This window comes from Cyprinodon tularosa, unplaced genomic scaffold (assembly GCF_016077235.1).
Source record: "Cyprinodon tularosa strain WSP-4 unplaced genomic scaffold, ASM1607723v1 ctg66, whole genome shotgun sequence".
Lineage (NCBI taxonomy): Eukaryota > Metazoa > Chordata > Actinopteri > Cyprinodontiformes > Cyprinodontidae > Cyprinodon > Cyprinodon tularosa.
Window position 1 is genome coordinate 5,043,255 of NW_024039407.1, and position 16,375 is coordinate 5,059,629.

The window sequence follows — 16,375 nt, forward strand, 5'->3', positions numbered from 1 at the left end:
AGACATCCTAAATACACATTCAGTCAAGCTAATAAATTTACAAAATGGCTCCTTATAATTTTGTAAAGATTTCTAGATATCTGAAACTTTATTCTTACTAGTAGCCTACAGTTCTATTTCTTTGCATCCTGAAATTTTGTTTTTGTTAGAAAAAATGTAATTTAGCATCTCAATCACTTTAGTCCTGACTGGTAGGAATGTGGATTAGATCAGAAAGAATCAGATTCTAGTGATCTGCAAATGGATTAGAGAGGACAGCGCTTCTAATAAATGTGAAAACCGCCTGCCATACAGCCACCGTATCCTCAGACGCGTTCTTGCTGTGCGTCACCACCAGAGCAGCTTTTATCCACAGAGCAGCGCGGACGCACCTTCTCCTCCGGACCTGTGCATCATTACATAATATCAGTGAGCCAACATGGTAAGCAGGACTTGCACTTTAATTGCAGACGATATTTTTGGAAGCTGCTTTAAAAAAAAAAAGAAAAAAAAAAGGAAAGGGTGTATTTTTTTCGAAATATTGACCATCTAATTTGGTAAAAATCTTTCTAATAAATACTTTGATATTGTGAAGGACTTTTTGAGTGTTATTACATTTAATTATATATGGCTTTTTTTTTTTTTTTTTTTTTACCTGCATGACAAAATCAGCTTTGATGGTTTCCTTCCACCACCATTAGCCATTCATTTGTGCGCAGTTTGTCATTCTGGATCTGTGTCCCTTTATGGCATCGTTATGTAAATGTGCATTATATAATACAGCCTTTTCCATATTCAAATGAAATCCTTTAAAGATTAAAAGCATTTATAAAACTTGGGAGACTATGTATGTTAAATGTAAATAACGCTGACAAACATTCTCAGTAGAGCTTTCAAGCCAGCACACTACAACATGTCTGTCCTAGATAATCCCCCCTATCTACAGTAATCCTCTGAGCAATGGTAGTTCAGTGTTGCAGTACAAAATGCACTGCTTTATTTAAAGCAAAAATACATGCATTTTTCCACAGATTTACTCTGTAAAAGCCTTTTGAAGCAAATAAAGGAAAATATGTATGGATGGCTTAAAATAGGATAATTTATTTTCTTTTCTTTGACTTCACTTCACCATCATCCCTGAAAAAAATTTCATTTGGTCTCTAATAAAATCTTTTTTTTTTTTTTTTTCCCCAGCGTGAGTGTATCTCTATCCACGTCGGTCAGGCTGGTGTCCAGATTGGTAATGCCTGTTGGGAGCTGTACTGCCTGGAACATGGGATCCAGCCTGACGGACAGATGCCTAGCGACAAAGCCATTGGCGGTGGAGATGATTCTTTTAACACCTTCTTTAGTGAGACTGGAGCTGGAAAACATGTTCCAAGAGCTGTTTTCGTGGATCTAGAGCCCACTGTCATTGGTAATCCCTCTCTGATATTTGTATTGGTTGTCCATTATTATTTGATGCAAACAAACTGACCAGATGTCTTATTGCTTCTGTGTCTTTAGATGAGGTCCGCACCGGGACGTATCGCCAGCTGTTTCATCCTGAGCAGCTGATTACTGGTAAGGAAGATGCCGCCAACAACTATGCCCGCGGACACTACACGATTGGTAAAGAAATCATTGACCTGGTGCTGGACAGGATCCGCAAACTGGTGGGTAAATTTTACAACACTGGTCCTCCAAGTTTCTAATTTATCTTCAGCTTTTACTAAAAAAATATTTTTGTTTTTTCTTTTTAAAATTTATGTTAAACGCAATTAGGACCCAGTTACTTTGATAGACTACAACAACTAATCTATTGCAAAACTAGCAGCTGAAACAAAAACATGATTAATAGGAAAGTAGCCATAATTTCTAGAGTAACTTGTGAGGAGCTGCACAGCTCAGGTGGGAGAATCCTTTCGTCAAAATCACCAACACTAAACATGGTTGGAGACAGTCTTACAACACAGGAAGCTATAAAAGACTTTAGACAGGCCCAATGGAATGGATTTTGTCAAAAAAAAAAAAAAATTATGTTAAATAGTTGAGCTAAAATGGAGACCAAAAATCTAATTGAGAATATGTGTTAAGATTTGAAAATTGATAGAGATGTCTCTGCCCAAAATTGATAACAGAAATTGGTCCATCATTAACCAGGAGAAATGAATATCAGGTTACAACCACCTGAAGCTGAAAGTGCTCTGCTCCAGCCATCCTCATCATCAGTTATCCACTATTTCTATCAACCTTCTGTCCTAGACAGATAAAACAACAGCTGAGCTTCTTATTTATTGTTTTTATTTAGTAGTAAAATATTCTTGTTAGCTTAAAAATGACAAATGGGTTGCCTGTTGACTATTCTCTGTAACATCACTTAATAAAGCCTTCTCTAACATTCTTCACTACGAAATGAATATTGGTATGTGCGATGATATTGTAAGGCGTCGGTATTGCTATCGGTCAATAAGCAGAGCTGCAAGACCTGCTTAATTTTGGAAATTAAACTTATTTTAGAACTAGGGATGTCAAAAATTAACCTGACTCTGCCAGATGGATTTGCTCCGCATATCCATCTGGAAACCTTCCGTTGAAGTAATTTTGGGAAGGGGCGAAAATACTGGTTAGCTGATTGGCCTATGTTGGTGATAGACGGGCCAAATAAACCAATCAGATCGACAAAGCATAAGACGTAACAGAGCGACGACAAAGAGGAGCCAATTGATTGATCAAACTCTTGCCGAAACCAGTCGGGAGAAGAGCAAAAACATCTTTTCCTCTGAGAAAAGCCTCCAGAGCAGTGTTTTGCTCTTCTTTCAGTGAAGAAATACTCTGTAATTCCGATAAAACTTGCTCGATAGCCACGCCAAAGACTGAACTGTCGCGCTTCTCGTTGCGTCACACCTCAACCCGCCTCAAAGCCAACGCTGATTGGACGTTCGTTTGGTGAACTGCTCCAAATTTTCTTCGACGGAGAGTCTCCAGACTGATTAGCCGGTGAAATCTTGAAAGCTCGCGAGATCAGGATGGTCTCACCAGGCTAGTCAAAAATATCCGTACAGTAAAAAGAATTAATACTCAAACTGTATCCAAATACAATACTAATTTTGCCATATTGACATTACTATAAACAAGTATTGTTTGCTTATTTTTGCTATTAATTTCAGGGGGAAAAATACCTCACAAAACCTTACGATATCGTTAAATTGTGTTCTACTGGAGTTTTTATTTTAATTTTGTATCCCTGTGGTATCTAAAATGGTATCAAATATTGAATATTTTCCTGGTTATTGACACTGAGTTTACAATTTTAGGATTGTATATTCCAACCATATTCAGAACACCCCTAAAACTGCTGTTCATTGACACTCTTCAAAATGTCTGTTCTCCAAGTATTCTCTAGAGAAGACGACAATAGTTACCTTTCATCCAGGTCATAGCAACAAGAGAACAGTTTTAGATCTGAGACTGACACCAAATATAGCTGGTAGAGAGTATACATTATAAACCCATATCTCACATTACGTGTGAATTTCTGTTACCACAGGCTGACCAGTGCACAGGGCTGCAGGGTTTCCTGGTTTTCCACAGCTTTGGTGGAGGAACTGGTTCTGGTTTTACCTCTCTGCTGATGGAGCGCCTCTCTGTAGATTACGGCAAGAAGTCCAAGCTGGAGTTCTCCATCTATCCTGCCCCTCAGGTGTCCACTGCAGTGGTTGAGCCCTACAACTCCATCCTGACCACCCACACCACCCTGGAGCACTCTGACTGTGCCTTCATGGTGGACAACGAGGCCATCTACGATATTTGTCGCAGGAACCTTGACATTGAGCGCCCCACCTACACCAACCTGAACAGGCTCATCAGCCAAATCGTGTCCTCCATTACTGCCTCCCTTCGCTTTGATGGTGCTTTGAATGTTGATCTGACGGAGTTCCAGACCAACCTGGTACCGTATCCCCGCATCCACTTCCCTCTGGCCACCTATGCCCCGGTGATCTCTGCAGAGAAGGCCTACCATGAGCAGCTCTCAGTGGCTGAGATCACCAACGCATGCTTCGAGCCGGCCAATCAGATGGTTAAGTGTGACCCTCGTCACGGCAAGTACATGGCCTGCTGTCTTCTGTACCGTGGCGATGTGGTGCCTAAAGACGTCAACGCTGCCATCGCCACCATTAAAACCAAGCGCTCAATCCAATTTGTGGACTGGTGTCCCACTGGCTTCAAGGTTGGCATCAACTACCAGCCACCCACTGTAGTCCCTGGGGGAGACCTTGCTAAGGTCCAGAGGGCCGTGTGCATGCTGAGCAACACCACCGCCATTGCAGAGGCCTGGGCCAGGCTGGACCACAAGTTTGACCTGATGTACGCAAAGAGGGCCTTCGTCCACTGGTATGTGGGGGAGGGGATGGAGGAAGGGGAGTTCTCTGAGGCACGAGAGGATATGGCTGCTCTGGAGAAGGATTATGAAGAGGTGGGAGTCGACTCGATTGAGGGTGAGGGAGAGGAGGAAGGAGAGGAATATTAAATGTGGTGCGAGACACAATTGAAAAATGCTAATTTTCTCTGTCCCTATATTAATTCTGAAATGTTCAGATTGTGACTTGTCAGATTGAATCTAAAATAAAGTTCTCTTAAAGTAAAGTCTTGTTTTTTCTAATTTGTTTTGAGAACCCACTAAGGGACACTGCTGGTAGTAAACCCTATTAGTTGCAGTATTCAGTGCTTATGCCGATTATGCAGAATGTAACGACTATCGAGAAGTAAACACAGATCATCTCTTTATTTCAGGGAGCCAAAGTGTGATGACTCGATGACTAGTTCTCCTGATTTTGTTCATGCTTAGCAGCAGTCAGCTTGCATAAAAGGGGATCTATAGAACAAATTATAATAAGACCTGATTTCAATATCTCATAAAATTAGAATATTTAACAAAATTGAAAAAGCATGTTACTTATTCGCTGTATTACGTGCAGCTAATAAGTAACCCTGCCTCAGTCTATGGGCAGGATACACCCTAAAAGTTTGCCAGTCTGTCACAGGGCAACAGAGACATACAGCTATGCACACGTAAGGGTAATTTAGAGATGGCAATTAAACTACAGGTGCTGGTCATAAAATTAGAATATCATGAAAAAGTAGATTGATTTCAGTAATTCCATTTAAAAAGTGAAACTTGTATATTATATTCATACATTACATACAAACTCATATATTTCAGATGTTTATTTTGTTTAATTTTGATGATTACAAATGACAACAAATGAAAATGCAAGGTGTCGATGGTCGTCTTTTGGACAACTGTCAAGTCAGCAGTCTTCCCCATGATTGTGTAGCCTATAGAACTAGACTGAAAGACCATTTAAAGGCTTTTGCAGGTGGTTTGAGTTAATTAGCTGATTAGAGTGTGGCACCAGGGGCCATCAATTTTGAACCTTTTCACAATATTCTAATTTTCTGATATGATGAATTTGAGATTTTCATTTGTTGTCATTTGTAATCATCAAAATTAAACAAAATAAACATCTGAAATATATGAGTTTGTATGTAATGTATGAATATAATATACAAGTTTCACTTTTTAAATGGAATTACTGAAATCAATCTACTTTTTCATGATATTCTAATTTTATGACCAGCACCTGTAAGTCATGTTTTTGGACTGTGGGAGGAAGCTGGAGTACCCGGAGAGAACCCATGCATGCACAGGGAAAGCATGCAAACTCAATGGAGAAATACCTTGGGCCGGGAATCAAATCTGGAACTTTCTTCCGGCAAGGTTGCATGTATGCAAGATTACATTATATAGATTATAATGTATATAGATGTCCTAAAACACTGAATTTGGGGCTTGTATTTTATGCAAGTCATAATCAACATATGATTTGAAATATTTTATTCTGTAGACATATACCAATTAATTAAAAATCATAGAAAAACAATCCAAATTGTACCATTGGTTCAGGATCAAAGCCTGTGATGTTTGATCCAAACCAACAGATGAGCTACTGCCTCGCAAATGGCTAAAACCCTGCTGATAGACCTTTGTAGGTCACAAAACAGGCTCAAATTCAAGAACACTGAGATTCGCTTAGTTTTTTCTACAGAGTTTCAAACACCTATCCAGGAGTATTTTTCAGTTCTGTCGACTCACATCAGAATCATCTGTAGTTGGAGGGGTACAAAGCTGTTTTATGCTTGCCTATATTCAAGAGAAAAGTCCACAGGAAAACTATGGAACTGAAGCATCAACAGGTAATGCAGCTCCATTAAACTACCTATTTTCATCAAGACAAAAAAACGAGTCAAAGATCACTTTTTCCTTCAAAATAAAGACGGGCAGACCCCCGGATTTTTATTTTCAGACATGATATTTACATATTTGAAAAATTGCTCTTTATAGATCATTTACAGCCACCAACTCTTGTAATGAAAATTAGTACGTTGATGAAATACATCTGGAATTTAAGCTTTAGTAATTTTTTAAAAAGAGTTCCAACAATGTGCAAACTTGGATATAAAGTGCAAACAGGAAAACTGCTCAAAGCCTGTCATCCCGACGTTTCCATGTGTTTCCAAGCACACATAACAATAAATTAATATTATTAATTAATTTAAAATATCTCTATTAACCTAAACTTTTACTAGGGTTTAAAAATGACTGCAGGTTTGAGTGTTTTCAACTCTTAAAACAAAAAAAACAAGCAGCCACCAGTACTTTCCATTAACCGATGACTCGTTTTGGGGGAAATACTTTAATGAAACTAGATGCAGGGACACTGGTGGCATTTAAAAAAAAAATATCAATGCAAAGTACTTGTTAGATATGATGCAATTTTCATGAAGGTTGTTGGAAGCTTTTCTTGAACACAAGTCAAACCTATTTAAAGATTTTTGCAGGCATATTGTGTATAACACCAATTAAAACCGCAGCAAACAGAAAAAATTGCTCAAACTGATGGATATTAGACATAACACCTCACAGTTTATTAACTAGTGGGAGTAATGCAGACAGCAGATGAGGGAGTTTTACTTTAAGGTTGGAATTTAAAGTGTGAATCTATGCAAACATGCAGGCGTGGCTTTTTTCTCGCCCGTAAAGGAGGAAGCCTACAGCAGCGCGCAGGTCTTCCAGCTCTAGGTTTGACAGAAAGCTCCTCTGTAGCTCCGCCTCCACTCTGTTCCCACTGGGTCCACTGCAGCCCTGCAGGAGAACCACAGCAGACTGGCACAGCAGCCAATCAGCCAGTTTTCTCATGCCAGCGCTGTCCTGATTGGCCAGGGCCCTGCGACCCCAGAGGCTTAGGGCGAGCATGTTGGCTGCTACACGAGCGCTTGGACGCTGAGGAGGAAGAATCATGCAGTTAGTGCAGGTTTCAGTAGAAATCTTAATTACAATGCAGCAGAACCAACATCTGTATCACAATCATCTCACCGTCACACCTTCCTTACCTTTTTTGGGTTCCTTCTGAAAAGCAGGCTTATAACTAACTGCACATCGGCTGGAACGCGAGCAGGCAGAGGAGGGAGCTGCTTCTCCTGATAGTTTGTGCTTTGCAGTCCAGCAGCTCCATAAAAAGGGTTATGCAGTCCAAATATCTCATAGGAGATTGCCCCCACAGCCCAGGCATCAGATTTGGTGTAGTCAATCACCACACCAGGACCTGGCACTGCTGTCATCACCTAAGGACAAAAATAACATCCTTTTAATGAGAATTACACTAAAACATGATGCTGAAATACCTATGTCTATTCAGCCTTTTAATATTTCATCACATAAAAACAAGTTTACGAGGTCAAACACAAAGTAGCACATCGTCGTAAAAGGGAAAAGAAAAACTTTTTGAAAAATGTTTTTAAAGTAACACAGCATAGCTTTTGATCCAAGTATCAGTTTCATTTTAGAAATATGTCAAATGATTTTTTTAGTTCAATATTGAGATTACATTTTCACCAAATGTCAGTAACAATCCATGTAATCCACACATGCAAAGAAATCAAACTATAGATGTCCAGAAATTAAGTAATGTGTAATAATGTGGAATGGCACAGGGAAAAAGTGTTGAACACTTGAAGAAATGGAGCTGCATAAACGCATGGAAAATCAAGACGCCAACCGAAATCTCTCAGGAATTAGAGAGCAATCCTGCCCCTTGTCAGTTTAACGGTGTGACCCGGGCTGCACACTCCACCTAAAATGATGCACTTTAGTGGGAGAATTTTTATACCTACAGTAGGGCTGAAACAATTGAGCGGATTAATCATGATTCATCGATTATTGTAATAATCATCGACTAATTTAGTAATCGATTCATTCAGACTCCAACAATGGCGTCCTTACCAACTTCTGTCTTGACTTTATAGGTCCCGGACGTATTTATTTCAAACACAATGTTGTTTTTTTAAACCACAAGATCCCTGACCTTGACACAATATGGTACCCACAAGATCCCTGACCTTGACACAATATGGTACCCACAAGATCCCTGACCTTGACACAATATGGTACCCACAAGATCCCTGACCTTGACACAATATGGTACCCACAAGATCCCTGACCTTGACACGATATGGTATCCACAAGATCCCTGATCTTGACACGATATTGTACCCACAAGATCCCTGATCTTGACACAATATGGTACCCACAAGATACCTGATCTTGACACAATATGCTACTCACAAGATCCCTGACCTTGACACAATATGGTACCCACAAGATCCCTGACCTTGACACAATATGTTACCCACAAGATCCCTGATCTTGACACAATATGCTACCCACAAGATCCCTGACCTTGACACAATATGCTACCCACAAGATCCCTGACCTTGACACAATATGCTACCCACAAGATCCCTGATCTTGACACAATATACTACCCACAAGATCCCTGATCTTGACACAATATGGTACCCACAAGATCCCTGACCTTGACACAATATGCTACCCACAAGATCCCTGACCTTGACACAATATGCTACCCACAAGATCCCTGACCTTGACACAATATGGTACCCACAAGATCCCTGATCTTGACACAATATGGTACCCACAAGATCCCTGACCTTGACACAATATGGTACCCACAAGATCCCTGATCTTGACACAATATGCTACCCACAAGATCCCTGATCTTGGCACAATATGGTACCCACAAGATCCCTGATCTTGACACAATATGGTACCCACAAGATCCCTGACCTTGACACGATATGATACCCACAAGATCCCTGACCTTGACAGGATATGATACCCACAAGATCGCTGACCTTGACACGATATGATACCCACAAGATCCCTGATCTTGACACAATATGATACCCACAAGATCCCTGATCTTGACACAATATGATACCCACAAGATCCCTGATCTTGACACAATATGATACCCACAAGATCCCTGATCTTGACACAATATGATACCCACAAGATCCCTGATCTTGACACAATATGATACCCACAAGATCCCTGATCTTGACACAATATGATACCCACAAGATCCCTGATCTTGACACAATATGATACCCACAAGATCCCTGATCTTGACACAATATGTTACCCACAAGATCCCTGATCTTGACACAATATGCTACCCACAAGATCCCTGATCTTGACACAATATGGTACCCACAAGATCCCTGACCTTGACACGATATGATACCCACAAGATCCCTGATCTTGACACAATAAGATCCCCACAAGATCCCTGAACTTGACACAATATGATACCCACAAGATCCCTGACCTTGACACAATATGGTACCCACAAGATCCCTGATCTTGACACAATATGATACCCACAAGATCCCTGACCTTGACACAATATGGTACCCACAAGATCCCTGATCTTGACACAATATGATACCCACAAGATCCCTGACCTTGACACAATATAATACCCACAAGATCCCTGATCTTGACACAATATGATACCCACAAGATCCCTGATCTTGACACAATACGATCCCCACAAGATCCCTGACCTTGACACAATATGGTACCCACAAGATCCCTGATCTTGACACAATATGGTACCCACAAGATCCTTGATCTTGACACAATATGATACCCACAAGATCCCTGATCTTGACACAGTATGATCCCCACAAGATCCCTGACCTTGACACAATATGGTACCCACAAGATCCCTGATCTTGACACAATATGATCCCCACAAGATCCCTGATCTTGACACAATATGATCCCCACAAGATCCCTGATCTTGACACAATATAATACCCACAAGATCCCTGATCTTGACACAATATGGTACCCACAAGATCCCTGATCTTGACACAATATGATACCCTACAAGATCCCTGACCTTGAAACAAAGCAACCAACCCTTGAGCAGCAATTACACCAAAATGGTAAAAAGAAATATGTAAACATATTGCATTTAAAATAAAAAAGCTTTCTTGTCTGTCAATATGCTCTATCCAGAAGTCAAGTGGAAACATTTTAGTTTCACCTACTTTAATTTTGCAAAAATGAAATTAATAATTTAATGAACCTTTGGCTATCAAATTATTAATCAATTAATAAAAAAACTAAATAACAGATTAATTGATTTGCAGAATAATAATAGAGTAGTTGCAGCCCTAATCTACAGTGGTTAATTAGAAAACAAATACTGACCAACATAACGTCACATATACATAAAAACAAAAAAGGAAGTATTTGGACTTACCTCAGGAGCCATGAGCGAAACATTCCCTCCTTTATCGACGTACATGCTGTTGAACGGCAGCTGTAGGCTGCAGTCATTCTGAGTGAGGCAGCAGCCAAAGTCAGTGATTACCAAACGGGGGCAGCCACCTGCAGGAAGAAAACAAATAAGGAAAGATGTCACCAATATTAAAGCAAAAGTGAAAAAAATCAGAAATAAAAGCAAGTTTGTACGGTGTTTGCTTTAAAATCTGACCTGAATCAAACTCCAGCAGAATGTTGTCTGACTTCAGATCCCTGTGAGCTACACCCTGTCTGCACAGATGGTCCACCCCCTCTAGGAGCTGCAGCAACATTAAAGAGCCCTGCCAGCGGGTGGGTGTGGAAACCTGCAGGTACTGACGTAATGTGCATGGATAGCTGCAGAAACATAAATGACAGCCGTTTAAGATCATTACAAAAAAAAAAAAGAAAAAAGATATAAACCGACTAATAACAAAACTGGTTGAGCTTTGTGTTTCAACATGTCTTACTTCTTCATGACAAGGAAAAGAGTGCGATTGTTTCCAAGGCCTGCGGGGTTGAGCCTGGGTGGCAGCACATCTGGATACTCTTCCTGGGCGCCTGGTAGCAGCGGCACATCTGCCGTGAAAGCTCGATGCACTCTGATCACGTTTGGGTGAGCTGAGACTCTTTTAGGAAGGGAACCAAAATGTCTGCGTTACAAAAGAGACAACAGAGGTTCATCAGGATGTTTGTCGCCCTTTCATCTGTACAGCAGGACAAGACGAAAAGAAACGGAACACAAAAAAATCTACCCATCCAGAGTGATGTGCTCCTTATCCTGCTTTAAGGCGAAAGGGCCAGCAGGTACAAGCTCTTGTGACATAGATTTTAATATAGCCTCACTTGATGATCCAGCCTTTAGAAAAATAAACAAAAACATAAATTGCGTCATTTTTACTCATTAGAGCTACACATGGTAGAGATGGAGGTACTTACTCCAATGTTCCACAGCATTTTTATAGCCAAGGGGAAATTTCTTAGGGAGCAGCATGCTGCCGATCGTACCGCCTGGACTTCCTCTTCATTATCCTTTAGTTCCTGCAGCGAAGCGTCGTCTTCAGACTGCTGAGGGCGGGCGAACTGAGCGGCAGCCTCATACACAGCCGCGTTGGAGCCTTTACCGATCTGCTTTCCTATAATGTAGTCCTCCAGTTTGAATCCAGAGGTGAAAGGCCTCAGTGTGCTCTGGAATTTTTTCTTCTTGAAAACAGCCTGCAGATTGAGAGAAAATCAGTTTCACATGTTAAAACTACACACATTTACCAGATCTCAGTAAATCTTTCAGGAAAAAAAAACAAAAAACTCCACATTTAAAGCAGATATCTACGGAAGAGGATTAGGGCCACTGGAAAAAAAAAGTTAACTGATTTTCTTATTTTATTTCAGTTTAGTATGGGAAAAAAGTCAGAATTCTGACTGTTTTTCTCAGGATTTTGACTTTTTTCTCAGGATTTTTACTTTTTCTCAGAATTCTGAGTTTTTTCCTCAGAATTTTCACTTTTTTCTCAGAATTCTGACAGATAAACATGTTAGCATCAAGCCATAGCCATGTCTGTTTTAGAGACTAGCTCTTTTGTTTTAATGACCTTCTGCTCCTCCATTAATGAGGGGACCCCTCGGGCAAAAACATAAAAGTAGCCTAATTCCATCATTTTCCACCAATGTGTCACTGGCCCTGTCAAACAACTCACATCTTTGTCAGTGAAGCTGAGTGCTCCCACATCTCTTCCTTCATGGTGCCCATCTACATTAAAATCCCAAATTCTGAGATTAAAGTCAGAATTCTGAGAAAAAAGTCAGAATTCTGAGATTAAAGTCAGAATTCTGAGATTAAAGTCAGAATTCTGACTTTTTTCCAATACTAAATTGAAATAAAATTTTAAAATCAGTTAACTTTTTTTTATTTTTTCCAGTGGCCCTTATCCTCTTCCGTAGATATTAAAACTAAAGCTAAAAAATATACAGACTATAAAGAACATGGAAAAATAGATGCTTAAATGATAGAAAGAAATTCATGAATCGATGGAAGGATAGATGAATGGGGGGAGAGATTGGGCAAATATGAAATACCTTTTTTCCCCACATACTCAGAATATACTGAGACTCAATCTCTTTTTTTTTTTCTCTTCAGACAGCATTAAAGGCAATCCCTCACACTAAACATGCTTGTAGCGACAGTGGAGAGGACAAACTCCCTTTTAACAGGTAGAAACCTCCAACAGAACCAGGCTCAGTGTGAGCGGCCATCTGCTGAGGCCGACTGGGGTTCAAGGAGACAGAAGATGAGATCAAAAAAAGCAACTGTAAAAGGCGCCCCGTCCATGAAACACACAGTCACACAGACGAGCTTCTAGCCAACTCCCATGTCAGAGGATGAAGAGAGCACATCCAGCCAGTCACAGTCAGAGAAACAGGACTACACTGGAAAACAGGCCGATCTCCAACATCTATAAACAAAGGTGTTGATGGCAGCAGCACAGCTGATATTTCTCTCCAGGAAGGAGTCACAGCCAAACAGGAACAAACATACTACAGTTCATAGGGTGAATAGGTGTTTATAAAGTTGCTGCATAGTGCTGATGAGTAGTATAAACTATAACCTTTCAACATGTGGATTTTCAAAAGCTAGAAAAAGAAAAGTTTTACACATATTGACACAACTAGACAAAGTATTTTAGATTTAACATTTTCAAAGGCGCCCAGAGAAGCTTAAAAGATGAAATGTTCCTTACTAGGAGAACTGACTCAGATTCTAAGCTGGTCCATCATGGCGGCAGAACTTACCTGGATGTCCTGACAGGTAGCAGCGCTCCGTCTGTCCTCCTCCAGCTGCTGCTCGATAAGCCCCACACCCAGGCCAAAAGCCAGGAACACGGCCCTGTTCCGCGGGGAGCCGCCGGTGAACCTCCTCCTGAAGCCGGCAGACTGAAGCTGAGCCGCTAGCCCCTTCAGAGAGGTTCGGTAATAGCGGTACCGGGAGGGCAGGAAAGCCTGAGGCTGAGGCTGAGCGGTGCGGACCGACAGGCCCACACGGAAACGGTCAGCTCGGAGCTTTGCTGCAACTCGGCCGCCTGTTTTAAAGAGACCAATCTGAAGGAAAGACCGGCCAAGCTCAAGCCCCCGGCTGATGGCATGTTTGACAGACATGATGAACCCAGAAAAAGAGGTTCAATACGGCCTGGTGACCGCTGCCCTCCCTGTGTAGCTCAGGGGTTACAGAAAAGTAAACAAGACGGTCCGCGCATGCGCAATGGAAGCTAGTCATTTTTATGGATCTAGCGACATCTGGTGTTGAAACAATGCAATAGCAGGAATTAATTTTGCCTTATAGCTGGGAAATTTCTTTTTTCGGGATTGATTGATTGATTGATTGATTGATTGATTGATTGAGTGGTGTCAAAAGTACACACATTTGTTACTTAAGTAGAAGTATAAATACTGCAGTTTAAGAACACTGGTAATAGTTGAAGTATCAACTTGACCTCTTTACTCAAGTAAACTACCTAAAGTATAAAAGTATAAAGTAACCTTAAAAAAAAAAAAAAAAAACAGCCAGATGCCACTATATGAATTGAAACCTCAAGTTTTCGACTATTTCAAAAAAATTCTTTGACATAGGGCCAAGGATGAGGGAGGTCTTGTTGGTCTCCGTCTCCATACGCTCTTGCCTGTGTCCGACCTTTCAGACATTTCGACATCTTTTTCTGACTCCAACATTGTAGCATGGCATATAGACAATTCGATTTTTCAGTCTGAAGAATACCTGTTTGCTTCTAATGATTTCCTTTAGCGTCAGCACAAATTTGAGGAATAGCTAACCAATGAGTGTTTGCGTTATATGACTCATCCAATTACACAAGTGTTCACTATATGTGGATGGCACCAATGATCTGCATTGGATGGCGCACATGACAAGAAATAAATATATTTATAAACATAAAAGTGAAACCAAGAGTAATGAGTAATGTTTGTTTTAAAAATGTAAGGAATAGAAAGTACAGATACTTGAGTGAAAATGTAATGAGTAGAAGTCAGAAGTAGGAAGAAAAATAAGTAATGGAGTAAAGTATAGATACCTAAAAAGTGTACATAAGTACAGTATGAAGTATTTGTTCTTCGTTACTTGACACGTCTGGCTGATTGACTTTATTGATCTCACAGTGGAGAAATCTACTATTTACATAAGCTCAAATAGTCAGAGGAGAAGAATGTGCTAAATAAAGAAAATGGTGCATGGGATATATACAGTATATACAGTGCGTCCACATATGACAGCTTTTATTTTTCCCAGAGGCGGGTAGATTACCCCAGAATTGTGCCCATGTAAAAGTCAGAGTACTTTATATTTTTACTCAATTAAAAGTAAAAAGTTGCCATTCAAGAAATTACTCAAGTAAGGGTGAAAAATGTAAAAATGTGTTATCACAGATACTTCCTCCAGCAGCTGTGAGACTCTACAACAGGCATCCCTAAAGTCGGTCTTTGAGGGCCGCTGTCCTGCAGGTTTTAGAGGATCTGGTCAGATGGTCTCTCAATTGTAATTGATAACATTTTCTGAGGGGGTAAAGGGGACTCGTCCTGTCCTGCTGGGACATACACCCTAGACTTCTGAAGAGATTGGAGAATGGTGTGTTTTACAATGCTGTCAGTAGAGGACATTGAAGACATATACATGTTTGGATTTATGATACTCTGATTTCTTCTGTTTGGATACCTGATGTATCTACAATTACAGAGTATGTTGGTTGCAATATGGGCAATAATTAGGCTGCTGGCCGTAAGCTGGATGCAATGGAATGCAAGCTGGCTGTGGTTGTTGAATTCAAAGGTGAGTAACTGAGATAACTTATAGTGTGTAGATGGAAAACAAACTGAACTGAACCAAACTAGACACAACCGGACCGGGCTAACTGCCGACCAGTTCCAGAGGTGAGCTTGGCTAGGTTTTTCCCTTGATGGTTCTCTGATAACAAGAGCGCATGAGCAGAACGCGTCATCTCCGTCTGGCTGCACATCCCGATTCACACTCCATTCCAGTAGTTGGCGGTAGAGACTGAAACGGGAGTGGATTTTCACTCCTGTCCCGTCCCACTCCCACAGAAAAAAATTGTGTCCCGTCCCGATCCCGGGCCAGAGTAGAAATCTAAATCCTGTCCCGTCCCACTCCTGGTGAAATTACTCCCACTCCCATCCCATTCAGAATGACTCCCTCTCCTGCTTCACTCCCATTCTTGTTGTCTTCAATAAGATTTCTGCCAATACATTGAATCTGAATTTCTTTTGAGCGCGGGTGAAAAACTCAGAGCGGATGCACTGTTGGTTTTTGGGTTGTGTAGTTTTTTTGCCTCGCATTATAGTGTAGGCTTCAAGGAAAAAAACTACAAAATGGGGGCGCCAGTGCTGGATTTTTTTTCTTTCTATTTTATTTTATTTTTTGGCATTGATCCTAGTTTTTTTTAGTTACTATTGGTTTGCTCCCGCTCCCGTCTGCTCCCGTTAATGTTTAATCCTGTACCATCCCAATCACATGATCCTTACTAATACTGACTCCCATCCTACAGGAATCCCGTGACCCGTGGGATTTCCGAAATAATTTCAGTCTCTAGTTGGCGGTAATGCCCCACCGGAAGTTGCTTGCCAACCATCCCAAAACAGAAGAAGAAGAACAGGAAAAGG

The 16,375-nt window shown here is 40.7% G+C and overlaps 2 protein-coding genes across 2 annotated transcripts; one reads left to right on the forward strand and one right to left on the reverse strand.

Moving 5' to 3' along the window:
- Nucleotides 1–311: 311 nt before the first annotated feature.
- On the forward strand, nucleotides 312–4,605 carry LOC119799487 (tubulin alpha-1B chain). Its single transcript, XM_038309403.1, has 4 exons — nucleotides 312–421; nucleotides 1,174–1,396; nucleotides 1,486–1,634; nucleotides 3,509–4,605. The coding sequence occupies exons 1-4, from the start codon at nucleotides 419–421 to the stop codon at nucleotides 4,487–4,489; spliced, it is 1,356 nt and encodes a 451-aa protein (XP_038165331.1). The 5' UTR covers nucleotides 312–418; the 3' UTR covers nucleotides 4,490–4,605.
- A 1,843-nt stretch (nucleotides 4,606–6,448) lies between these two features.
- Nucleotides 6,449–13,922, reverse strand: pink1 (PTEN induced kinase 1). The gene is made up of 8 exons (XM_038309427.1): nucleotides 13,484–13,922; nucleotides 11,636–11,911; nucleotides 11,452–11,555; nucleotides 11,167–11,349; nucleotides 10,890–11,053; nucleotides 10,656–10,783; nucleotides 7,414–7,644; nucleotides 6,449–7,303 (listed from the first exon to the last, which is right to left on the reverse strand). The coding sequence occupies exons 1-8, from the start codon at nucleotides 13,844–13,846 to the stop codon at nucleotides 7,022–7,024; spliced, it is 1,731 nt and encodes a 576-aa protein (XP_038165355.1). The 5' UTR covers nucleotides 13,847–13,922; the 3' UTR covers nucleotides 6,449–7,021.
- Nucleotides 13,923–16,375: the final 2,453 nt, after the last annotated feature.